Below are 11,750 nucleotides of genomic sequence, written 5' to 3' on the forward strand. Positions count from 1 at the left end.
GTAATCGCATTGATATATTTTTTTTGTTTGTCAAATGGCCGGCTGTTCTACTAAACTAATTAATTTCCTACATCCTAAAAATAATGTAAGTATGCTCATGTGCCATGCATTTTTATATACACAAAATTGTATTGACAGAGTAAGTTTTGCATGTGATGTATTAGATCCAGGGTTTAATTAAATTCTGTAATCGCTGTGTAGATATATGATTCTGTTGTTAATTTTAGATTAATTGTTAGTCTTTCAAATGATGAAGTTATAAAATTTTAAATTATGGGAGAAAAATTCAAACTTCGGTGTAAGGTAACACTCTACCAACTTGATTATTTGTTGACACCACAAAATCTTAATTTTAGAAGGATAACAATAATACATAAAAACTGTTATTGACATTTCAAAAGTTTCATATAACATTTAATAACTATTTATTTCTGAAGCTATTGCTACACTAATTTTTTTTTCTTGATAGCACTTTATTGACTAAATTGTCCAGGTTTGTGCATGAGGAACCATGTGGAGTGCTGGCTTCTTCTGCAAGTTTCTTCCACTGCATGACCTTCATTTTCATTTTTTTACCCTTTTCTCCCTCCACTAACTCTCTAACAAGCTTCTCTACTTCTGCTCTTTTGACATCATTACTAATCTCCATCCCAATGCCCCATTCATTGCAAGCACACCAAGTGTTAGTTTGTTGGTCAGCAAAGAAAGGCCAACAAAGCATAGGAACTCCTGCACACAAACTTTCCACAATCGAATTCCAACCGCTATGTGTTAAAAACCCTCCAACTGAAGGGTGACTAAGGACTTGCTCTTGTGGACACCAACTTGCTATCAAACCCCTCTCCTTAGTTTCAGCTACAAATTCAGGTGACAAAATCGCGGATTCACCGACAATCAAATCAGGCCTGATTACCCAAAAGAATGGAAGCTTGCTATTTGCAAGTCCCCATGCAAACTCTACAAGATGTTCTGGTGTCATGACTGCTATGCTGCCAAAATTCACATAAACAACTGAATTTGGTGGCTTTGAGTTTAGCCATTCAAGGCACTCAGTTTCTTCTCTCCATAGGCTATATCCGACAGCGTTCAAAGGATCTTTTGGTAAGTGATTGAGAAGCAATTGGAGAGGGCCAATGGCATAGACAAGTGGAAGCATTGAAGAGAGAGCATTCAAAACATCTGGCTCCAATGTTTCAAAAGTATGAACAACAACTGCTGAAGCCTTATCAACTCTCTCCACTGATTCCAAACTGAGGTTAAACACGCTGTCATTTGGATTCGTAGTTCGAAAGTTTGCCGGTAGATCCCTTAAACGAATATCCTTCATTCCTGGAATCCAATCTATTACCTTGTCCAAGAAGCCATTTGTCAAACAGCTCTCATCTACATATATAATTAACACTCAAGTAAGAGTAATTAAATGAAATGAAACGTCATACGTTTAGAAACAAGAGATTGATTAATAGGACGAGTGATGGGCATGGGCTCTCCCAGAGTGTGTAGGACCGTACGTTTTGCGTTCTACACCTAATCCGAGGAGCTAATATGGTGCAATACAGTATTTTAATGTTTTGTTAAAAAAAAACAAAGGTTTAATCAATTAACTTATTCAGATAATTTTTTTCATTACCTTTGAGTGGTGCAATACCCTTTTCCACCAAAGTAGGGTATTGTTTATAGCCCATGAAACTGCTTGCAGAAATGGTAAAGAAGATTACCAAAGGGAGTCCAATTTCTTCAGCGGCTGTGATTGTAAATGGCATGAAACCATCTGAGAAAATGCAAGTAACTGGAGGACTAAAATTATTGATTGAAATCGCCGCGTCATTGAGTTTTATGAGGAGGTCTCGAAACGGAGGCAAAAGGTTTTTGCTGATGGCATCGGATGCTAAAGAGACGTCTTGGGTGGCATCTTGGTTGGAGTCTGGTGGAAGGCCGTCTGGAATGGTTTCGAATCGAAAATCAGGCAAGCCATCGAGGGAGTTGGGTCCAAGAGATTTAAGAAAGCGGCTGTGGTTGAACTCTGTGTTGACAAAGGTTATATGAAAGCCTCTATGGTGGAGTAGCTTTGAAAATTTAAGCATTGCCTTTATATGGCTTTGAGCTGGTGCTGGAATACAAACAGCATGAGGTTTGTTGTTAGCTACTGCCTTGGAATCCATCTTAGATTGTGCTTATGCGTTTGTGCTTGCACTAAGCACAAATATATATAAGAGACACTTTGAATGCGGTCCCTAGCTATCAATATTCTTTGATTGAAACCTTGTTAGTTTTTAGTTTTTGATTGAGGTCCCTGACATTAATGTAATAATGTAAGTTAATATATTTTTTAAATTAAAAATTAAAAATTGAAATTTGTAATTGTTTATATTAATGAGATTTTAAATAAAACCCATAATTTATGAGATTAAAAATAATAAAATATAAATTATAATCTCTATTATATTGTGTGTGTGCGCGCGCGCGTGTGTACATATATGTATGGGTACATTAACCAAAATTAACAAAAAAAGTTATTGTACCAAAACATGGATACATTCTCAAATCAACGAAAAATAATGTACCCATATAAGTTTAAACATAGATTAAAAATTTTGAATGGATTTTATATTAAAAAAGGGTACATTTTATATATAACAAATTGATATATTTGAGAATGGGTACGTTTAAGATTAAAAAAATTGAAAAATTATATGAATGGGTACATTTAAGATTAAAAAATTGAGAATCTTTTTATATATAAAAGAAACTAATAGGTACAAACTTAATTTAATTTAATTTTTTATTGTTTTGGAAATGTTTGAATTGAAAATTAATTAGAAGTTTAATAGAGGTGTGAGTATTAAACCCTAAATTAATTACTAATTTTTATATTAAAAAATTATATAATAAACATGTAAATTCATTATCACATTAATGCTAGGGATTTAAATCAAAATTTGAGAACTAATAAGGTCTTAGTCAATGAACAATAAGAACTAGGGACCGGATACTAATTTTTCCATATAAGAGACACTTTGAATATATGTATATTTGTGCAGATTAGTACTGTTTTGAAAAGTAGACACAACTGAAGTCAAATTGAATACGTGCTCCTTTAAGACGTGCAGGTTGCGCAAAAATTAATCTTGGGCGACAAGGTAATTGACTAATTGTCTTTTGTTTCATGACAAAGGCATTCAGTGCAATCAAATTAGGAACCTTAAAGGTGTGTTTGTGGTATAGGATTATGTCGAATTAGATTAGTATTAGAGACTAAGCTAGACTGTCTTGCCTTGAACTAAAGCTAGTTTAGTGTTTATTTATTTATTTATTTTTATTACTAAAAACTGCTTTACTTTAAAGTTATTTGGACAACAGCTTTTAAAATAACTTGTAGATTACTTTTAAAAACAACTTTAATAAAAGAATAATGCTGGTTAAATAAAATTTTAAAAATTAAAAGATATTAAAGTAGATGATTAATTTATTAAGAATATAAAAATTGAAGAATCATTCATGATGCATGTGAGTATATATCGTAAACAAAAATATACAGTAGCTAGTGGATTCAAAGTTTACTTTTATTTAAGAGAGAGAAAGCGATGAGAGAAATACTTGCGACTTCTTCTGTCATTTTGTGGAGATATTTTTCAACTTCTTCTGTCATTTTGTGGAGATATTTTTCAATTTCAGTACAGCTTTCAATGGATAATATATCTGCATTACATCGTAGTGCATATATGCCTAACAATGCGTGTATTATTTTATGACAATATGAGAGTCGAGTAGAAGCGTGGGTGTAAGTGAAACGTTAACAAGTGCTATAAATAAGTTATTAAAACACAGCCATACAATTTGGCAGTTTTTAATAATTATTTTGTGTCGCATTTATAATAAATAGTTTTATATCACAGTCTTCTAAAATATTACGACCTCGTCTATTAGGCCTCGTTTATTGTATTGCAAAAATTTTGTTTTGAAGCTGTATCTCTATATAAAGTGAGCACCCTAAAATGATGAAACATTCAAAATACCATAAATTGCCCCTTAAGAATTTCATAAATTACAATTGAACCAAAAGAAGCTAAATTATTTAACCATATTTTTATTTTGAATGAATTTAACAATTAAAATTATAGAAAAAAAATTAAAAAAAACAAAACAAAACCTCCCACGTTAGTGGGTGGTTTCATGTCTTTAATTCATTTCTTCTTCTTTTTTAAAATATATTTTTTAAAATATGTAAATTAATTATTTAAATAAAAATATATATAAAAATGTCAATTACCAAATGCGTATGCATGTGACAACATGCTAATAATTAATAAATAGCCCGTATAATACATTTTGTGGCCTTGTCTATAATTTTTTTTTTCTTTTTGTTGTTTTTTTCTGCTATATTGCTAAAATATTTTTTTAGCTTCTGAGTTTGCTCTGCAAATGATTGTAATTAAGCATTCAATTCTAATTTGAATTTTATTATTTGAGATAATGGTCCTTTATATTTGCACTTCATCCTTCTAGTTCTGAAGACCAACAACAACAAAACAATAACCAAAAAAAAAAAAAAAAAAAATTATTAACAATAAATTTCGTACGGATGTGTGGCATCTAACTTTATCCTAGTAACACTTGATTCACTAAATTGTCTAAGTTTTTTGATGAAGATCCATGTGGACTGGTAGCTTCTTCTGCAAGTTCTTTCCACTCCACCACTCTTTTTCATCTTCTTACCCTTCTCCCCATCCATTAATTCTCTAACAGGCTTCTCTACTTCATCCCTCTTCACATCATTACTAATTTCCATGCCAATGCCCCATTCGTTGCAACTATAGCGGCAGTCCATCTGCTGGTCGAAGAAGAATGGCCAACAAAGCATAGGCACTCCTGCAGTCAGGCTCTCAATAGTTGAATTCCAACCACTGTGTGTCAAAAAACCTCCCACTGATGGGTGGTTGAGGACTTGCTCCTGTGGGCACCAACTTGCTATTAGACTTCTTTCCTTTGTTTCAGCCACAAACTCGGGTGGCAAAATCGCGGATTCACCATTAACAAGATCAGGCCTAATTACCCAGAAGAAGGGCAACTTGCTGTTTGCAAGTCCCCAACAAAACTCCACAAGTTGTTCAGACGTCATGACTATTACGCTGCCGAAATTCACATACACAACTGAATTTGGCTCCCTAGTGTTTAGCCATTGGAGGCACTCAGTTTCTTCTTTCCATAGACTGTATCCAATATTCAAGGGGTGTTCTGGTATCTTATTAAGATGTAATTGAAGAGGGCCAATGGGATACAAAAGTGGAAGCATAGATGAGAGAGAATCCAAAACATCTCGCTCCAAGGCATCAAAAGTATGAAGAACCACTGCTGAAGCTTCACGGACTCTATCGGTTGATTCCATCATGAAGTTAAACATTATGTCATCGGGATTTGTTGTTCGAATGAAGGTTGGGAGATCCTTTAGACGAATATCCTTCATTCCTGGAATCCAATCTATGACTTTGTCCAAATAGCCATTTGTCAAATAGCTCTCCTCTAAAAAAAAAAAAAAAAAAAAAAAACAAAGAATTTTCATTTGCATGTCTAGAAACAAGGAATTGAGAGCGAACCACAAATTAATTAAAACTTCAGTAGTTGTGCATATAATATATTTCACCTTTGAGTGGTGCCAGGCCTTTTTCGATCAAAGCACGAAATTGTATAAGTCCCATGAAGCTGCTGGCAGCAATAGTGTAGAACAGTATTATAGGGACTCCAATTTCTTCAGCAGCTGTGATCGTGGATGTGGACATGAAACCATCCGAAACTATGCAAGTCACTGGAGGATTGTTGGATGTTGTTATGGCATCATTGTTGAGCACATTGAGGAGGTCATGAAACGGAGCCAAGAAATTTTGTTTTCTTATCGCATCAACAAGCAAAGTGGGATCTTGGGTGGTATCTCCATCAGAATCTGGAAGGCCATCTGGGATGGCTGCAAACCGAAAATCAGGTAAGCCATCAAGGGAGTGGGAGCCTAAAGATTTTAGAAAGCGCCTGTGGTTGTACTTGGAGTTGACAAAGGTAATATGAAAACCTCTATGGTGGAGGAGCTTTGCAAATTTAAGCATTGCCTTGATATGGCTTTGAGCCGGGAGTGGAATGCAAACAGCATGAGGCTTAGTAGCTACTGCTGTGGGATCCATTTTAGGTTTTGCGTTTGCATTGCAGCGGTTGCAGTAATGCAGACCATTTATAGTGCTACTGGTCTACTTTTCTGCGTCTTCTTAATTTGTCTCTCTTTGTTTCTTCCACAAGTCTAGGAGGTCAAATTATCTTAGTTTGAAGGCTTTTGGGTTGTGAGAGAGAGAGAGAGAGAGAGAGAACGGTCAAGAAAAAGAAGCGTGACTATTAGGCACATTGAACCTAGGAGATGAAGAGGCAAACTTGAAACTGGAATCTTCTCATGGCCTCGGCTGTCTTTTTGTATATCTACTTTGGTAATTTGCATTTTGATCTAAACTCTAATCTGCTGCCACATGTATGACATAGATGAATTGTAATGTTGCTGCTCTATAGCCTTAGCAGCTGTCCTATGTACTGGGAATCACAAACTTTCTCGGAAAAATTAATGAAAATAACTTGAAAATTTTAAGTTTTAAGGATAAAGACAAAATAAAGGGTAAACTGAATAGTACCAAGATTGACTTTTTAATGTAAAAATGTGATTTTTCATTAAAATAAACAGTACCAGAAGCTTCTTGTTAAAGTTTTCAACTTTCTCTTCGTGCAAAAGCTTGTTCTCTATTTCTTTTGTTCTGCCGCTGCCGCCTTTAAATCAGATCACCATCTTTTTCTCGTCTATTCATTCTAATTGTGATTTGGATGAAGATGGTCTGAATGCCTAGACCCTTTCCTCCCTGTATGTTTTTTTTTCCCTGTCAAATTGTATCTGATTGATCATTACAAATTAGTATAAAGGAAAGCTTTGTTTTGTTTACTAGTTCGTTTTCGTGGTCGTTTTCATAGACAGTACAAAATAATTACAATTATTGTACCCTCGCAGCTAATTAATTAGATATAGGTAAAATGGCATTCGTCAATCATGCAGCCATCACAGAAATGATATATATGGGGGTACACATCATTAGATAATATAACTTATGCCGTGATGCACAACCGCACTACCAACATGTTGCCAATGAGTTGATGGTCGATCACACCTTAATTCGAACAGTCCAGCCTCGTCTGATAGAAAGGTTTTTGTTTTTTTTTTTTTTATCCTGTCAATAGTTAGGGGTTCTGAGGGGAGGAGGAAAAGAGGGTGGGGAGAGGCGAACTTTGGTGAGGAAGGCTGAAGGGTGCTTGGTTTTCATTATGGAAAGAGATCCTTTTCGGATCTCTTCCTCCAAAGCCCAGTATCAAGTGATCTGGGTCCTTGAAATTTGATCAAACGGCAAAAAATTATTATAACTTTTAAATTTTTTTACTAACTTCTCTGTTTTTAATCGTTGGATTAAATTTCAAGAGTCCGGATCATTTGATCCCTAAGGTTTGGAGGAAGAGATCCGGAGAGGATCTCTTTCCTTTCATTATAGCACAAACCCTCCTCATTTGATTGATAGGATTGACTGGGACTATTTACTATATTAAAGATATTTTGAAGGAAGGAATAAATAACAAGCTTTTTATTTTGTCCAAATTGAAGTTTACTCATAAAGAATAGTTGTTCCTTTTAATCCTACCATTTTTGTGATATTTAGTAGGAATATCTATTCTTCATGAGAGCCTTCAACTTCAATAAAATAAGAAATTTGTCATCCATTTCTTCGTTTAAAGTGTCTTCAATATAATGAATAATTGAGACAATGTCCTCTATAATTTCTCTTTCCTTTTTGTTTTATTTTTTTTTCAGTCTGCCTGTATAACTCACATATAAGCATAAAATTTACTGGATTGATTAAATTTTGCACCTTCAAGGTAACATGTAATAATTTGATTCCCCCTCTTGAACTATCAAAATGCATATGGTACTGTACCAATAAAATAGGTTTGTTATTTGATAAAATAAGGTCATAAACAATACTTACCTTTTTATGTCAAAAGATGATACATTGTGTTAAGTTCGAGTCATATTAGGCGGGCTTGTAGTTCATACAAATGTAGATTAAGCTAATTATCATGACAGTTTCATACTCTCACTTACACTCGGATTGATACCATAACACCCATATATTGAGGTTTTTGTAATTTCATAAAAAAATCCTTGAGATTTTCAAAATTACAATAGCACTTCTTGAGTATAAAATTGATTTCACAAAATTCCATTTACTAAAATTTCATCCGAAAACTTGTCATATTATAAAAAAAAAGTTATGAGATTACATGGACACCTGTTGGAGGTAATTACACGGACACCCCTTGAAATAATCCTATCAAATTTATTATTTTTTCACATAACTGCCCTGAGGTTTTAACCGTTACAATATATAAATACATTATGACCTTACAAAATTGAACGAGCCAAACCTCTGAGTTGCCATATCACTATTTTCACCAAGAGTGAGAAAAAAAAAACGAATCAAGAAATAGGAGGTGTAAAAGAGTAATAGGTCTCTCAAGTATGTCAAGTTGCTATATCCATTGAGAGTATATTTTGGATGTTCCATTGTTACACACTTTTGAGTATTATTTCTATCTCATGTTATTTCTATTGTTAAATATGTCATGGGCTCATCAAAATTCCAACACATCCAATATCGCATGTATCAGATGAAAAGTAAAGGGATTAAAAATAGACTTGTCCACGTTAAATAGCCAGGTCATCCACTTAATTTTCCCATTACACGTGTCAAAGGGTGCAGTTCTAATCTCTCCAAATAACACGTTTCTTTGGATCCAGCCATCCAGGGTGCTTGCTGATCGCGGTGAAGACGCTTAATTAGCAGAGCTGCAGATAAGCATCGAGGGCAGCCAAAATAGGAGATTAAAGAAATTTCAAGGAAAGAAGATTACACCATCTTTAAAGGAAATGTCAAATTATTATAGTCAAATTACAATGGATGACTGATATGGCAATTTAAAGTTTTATGTCAAATTTTATATTTCTCAAACTGAATTGTCAAATATTATTTTATTATTTAAATAGAATTTTAAATACTTGTAATTATTAAAAAGTTTCAAAATTTTTATTGGTTCAAATGTTAGTGGAATAAGGGATCCACAATTAAAATGAATTAACAATAAATTCCACATCAATGTCAAATTTAATTTCAAATCACAAAACCTTCAATTCTAGTCAGCAAATAACATTTTGGTTAAAGAGACTTTTAATGTCAAATATGCATAGTGACATTCCATCTAAGATTTTAACATCTCCATTGGAAATGCTCTTAGCATTCAACAAATTGAGGGAAGGGAGACGAGGAATCAAAATAGGATTTGATTTCCTCTAAGAGGAATGCTGCTACATTCTCCACTTGCCTTCCTCTATTTGTCTTTTCCCACTGTCACAACCCGTCCCGAATTATTGTTAACGATGGTGTGAAATGTCTAAATTTCCCTTGGACATTGAATATGATATGTGGTTTTGTGGCTTAAGTTTGGGTTTTAAACTAAATTGGTTAGTTCCTAAGTTTTTGGAACTTAGAGTTAGTAATTTTGGTTGTGATTAGTGACCCAAAACTGGACCACACACTCACACTCACACACACACACCTCTCGTTGACCTTTCTCTCTCCTCCCTCTCTCGGATCTTCTTCCATTTCCGTACAACATGTATGGACAACCCTCAAACCCTTTCAATCTCCACAGATCGAGATTGTGATTGCTGTTTTTAAACTCCTTGCAAGCTCAGGAGTTGTTCTATACCTGTGGTTGGCCGAGAAATCTTCGAAAACCTGAGGAACCATAACCTCCGATTCGAGGTATTGTTCATGCACACGTAAATGTGGAGTTTTTGGAAGATTCTAAGGTTATAGGAAGCTTTAGATCGTCCCCACGAAACTTGGAGAAGAAAAATGAAGTGATTTGGACGTCGGGAAGTTGAGTTTCGACGAGATGTAGGTTTAGCAAGATTATCGAGGGATTTTCCGATGAGTTCCGTCGGTTTTAGGGCTTTTCAAAGGTATGGTTGTCTTCTATTCATCCTAAGCTTCAATTTGGTTTAAGTTTTATGAAATTTTGTGGAAAATTGAGTGAGAAATGAAGGTTTTATTATTTTCCAGAAACCATCAACGCAGAGCTCACCGGTGCCAGACTCCGGCGAGCTGAGGAAGATGAAGGAGCATATTCCGTCATATCTGACGGAATATTCTAACGGCAAAGGTAACGCCGTTAACATCTGTTAAGGTTTTAACGGAATATTCCTAACGGCGGTTAGGGATTCCGTTAGGATTCCCTGTGTATGGTTGCGCGTGTTGCCGTGCACTTACCAGCGTGTGGGTGGTCGGAAAATTTTTCTAAAAATATGGGGATGTTCGTGAGGTTATGTAGATCACGTTGGTATATTCAAACATCCCATTTGAGCAATGTATGAGAAGTTATTAACTAGTTTTGTCTATGCGCTTTAAATATGTTTATTCAGTTATTTCGCATATAGGTGAGACCTATCCCGAGGACGAGCGTAGTCAAGGGCGGCTTGGGAGCTACGACCCTTTGACATACTAGTGAGTGGGCTTTTGGTTTTCAGTATATAATTATATACTTGAAATTTTCCCAGAAAATGTGTTTAAATGATAGTATGCTTTGAAATGCCATGCATATAAATTTATATTCAGCATATGAATTAGTATATGATGCATAATATGAATTGGTGTTGTGGACGCTCAGGTAAGTACCTGGTGAGTTATGTTTTGTTATATGAGATATTGATAATGTGAGACGTGATTGAGAGCTCATAAACCTGCACCCAGGGTAATTGTGATTTAGCCAGAGATAATGTCACCTCCCGCACCATATGCTCACATTGGATCCAATTTAGATGCACAATCTTGTAGTACAAACCATTATAGGTGGTTCCGACTCATAGGTGACTCGCAATTTATCACACAGCTATAATGAGAACGTAGTAATGAGCATAACTATATTACACCCAGTCTTGTCGTACAGACCTTTACCGTGGTTCCGACTCGTGTGCAGTGTAGTGCCGTATAGGTCACTTGTAGTGACTCCGACTAGATTGACTAATGAGCTATGAATTCAGCCGTACAGACTTCTACAGGGGTTCCGGCTAATATGTTATTTTTCCATGAATTTATTTTCACCTTAGTTACTTATTCTGTTTTATATTTTGGCATGGTATACTTATGAATATGGATATGTGAAGCATGATTTGAATATATATATATATATATATATATATATATGTATGTATGTATATATGTTTATATTCCATTTCTGGGAAAGTTATACATGTTTTACGGTAAGGGGTTAGAGCATTTAATAAATGAAATGGTTTGAAAAGCTTTATTTTTGCCCACTCACACTTTCTGTTTTGCGCCCCTCCTGGTTTTAGATAAGCTTGTTTGTTGGTGGCTCAAGAGGATTAGTGGAGGTTCTGATAGACTATCACAAATGTAAGACATCTTTGGATGTCATTTAATTAGTACTGGTTTTCTGGACTGAACTTAGGCTACTTACGCTCTAATTGTGTTTTCACACATGTTCCAACACTTATCTTAACTAGTACTCTTATGAGTTGGTTTTCATTTATTCGTATTTCTCTGCTATCATTATTGCTTCTGCACTGTGCACATGGTTACGTCACCCTCACGTGATGGCCAGCA

The 11,750-nt window shown here is 34.9% G+C and overlaps 1 protein-coding gene and 1 pseudogene across 1 annotated transcript; both read right to left on the bottom strand.

Annotated features, from left to right (window-relative positions):
• Positions 1–350: 350 nt before the first annotated feature.
• Positions 351–2,179, bottom strand: LOC139198524 (7-deoxyloganetin glucosyltransferase-like). The gene is made up of 2 exons (XM_070827392.1): positions 1,631–2,179; positions 351–1,383 (listed from the first exon to the last, which is right to left on the bottom strand). Exons 1-2 carry the CDS (start codon positions 2,160–2,162, stop codon positions 449–451), a joined length of 1,467 nt encoding a protein of 488 aa, XP_070683493.1. The 5' UTR covers positions 2,163–2,179; the 3' UTR covers positions 351–448.
• Positions 2,180–4,548: 2,369 nt separating this feature from the next.
• LOC139188054 ((R)-mandelonitrile beta-glucosyltransferase-like) lies at positions 4,549–6,429 on the bottom strand (annotated as a pseudogene).
• Between the last annotated feature and the right edge of the window lie 5,321 nt (positions 6,430–11,750).

Source organism: Malus domestica, chromosome 09 (genome assembly GCF_042453785.1).
Source record: "Malus domestica chromosome 09, GDT2T_hap1".
NCBI lineage: Eukaryota > Viridiplantae > Streptophyta > Magnoliopsida > Rosales > Rosaceae > Malus > Malus domestica.

What these genes read in the sequence shown, in the direction of transcription:
- LOC139198524 (XM_070827392.1), bottom strand. Translation starts at nt 2,162, where the DNA reads ATGGATTCCAAGGCAGTAGCTAACAACAAACCTCATGCTGTTTGTATT. An exon ending in GGGTATTGCACCACTCAAAG is followed by an intron (nt 1,384 to 1,630) that starts GTAATGAAAAAA and finishes TTATATATGTAG; the next exon opens with ATGAGAGCTGTTTGACAAAT.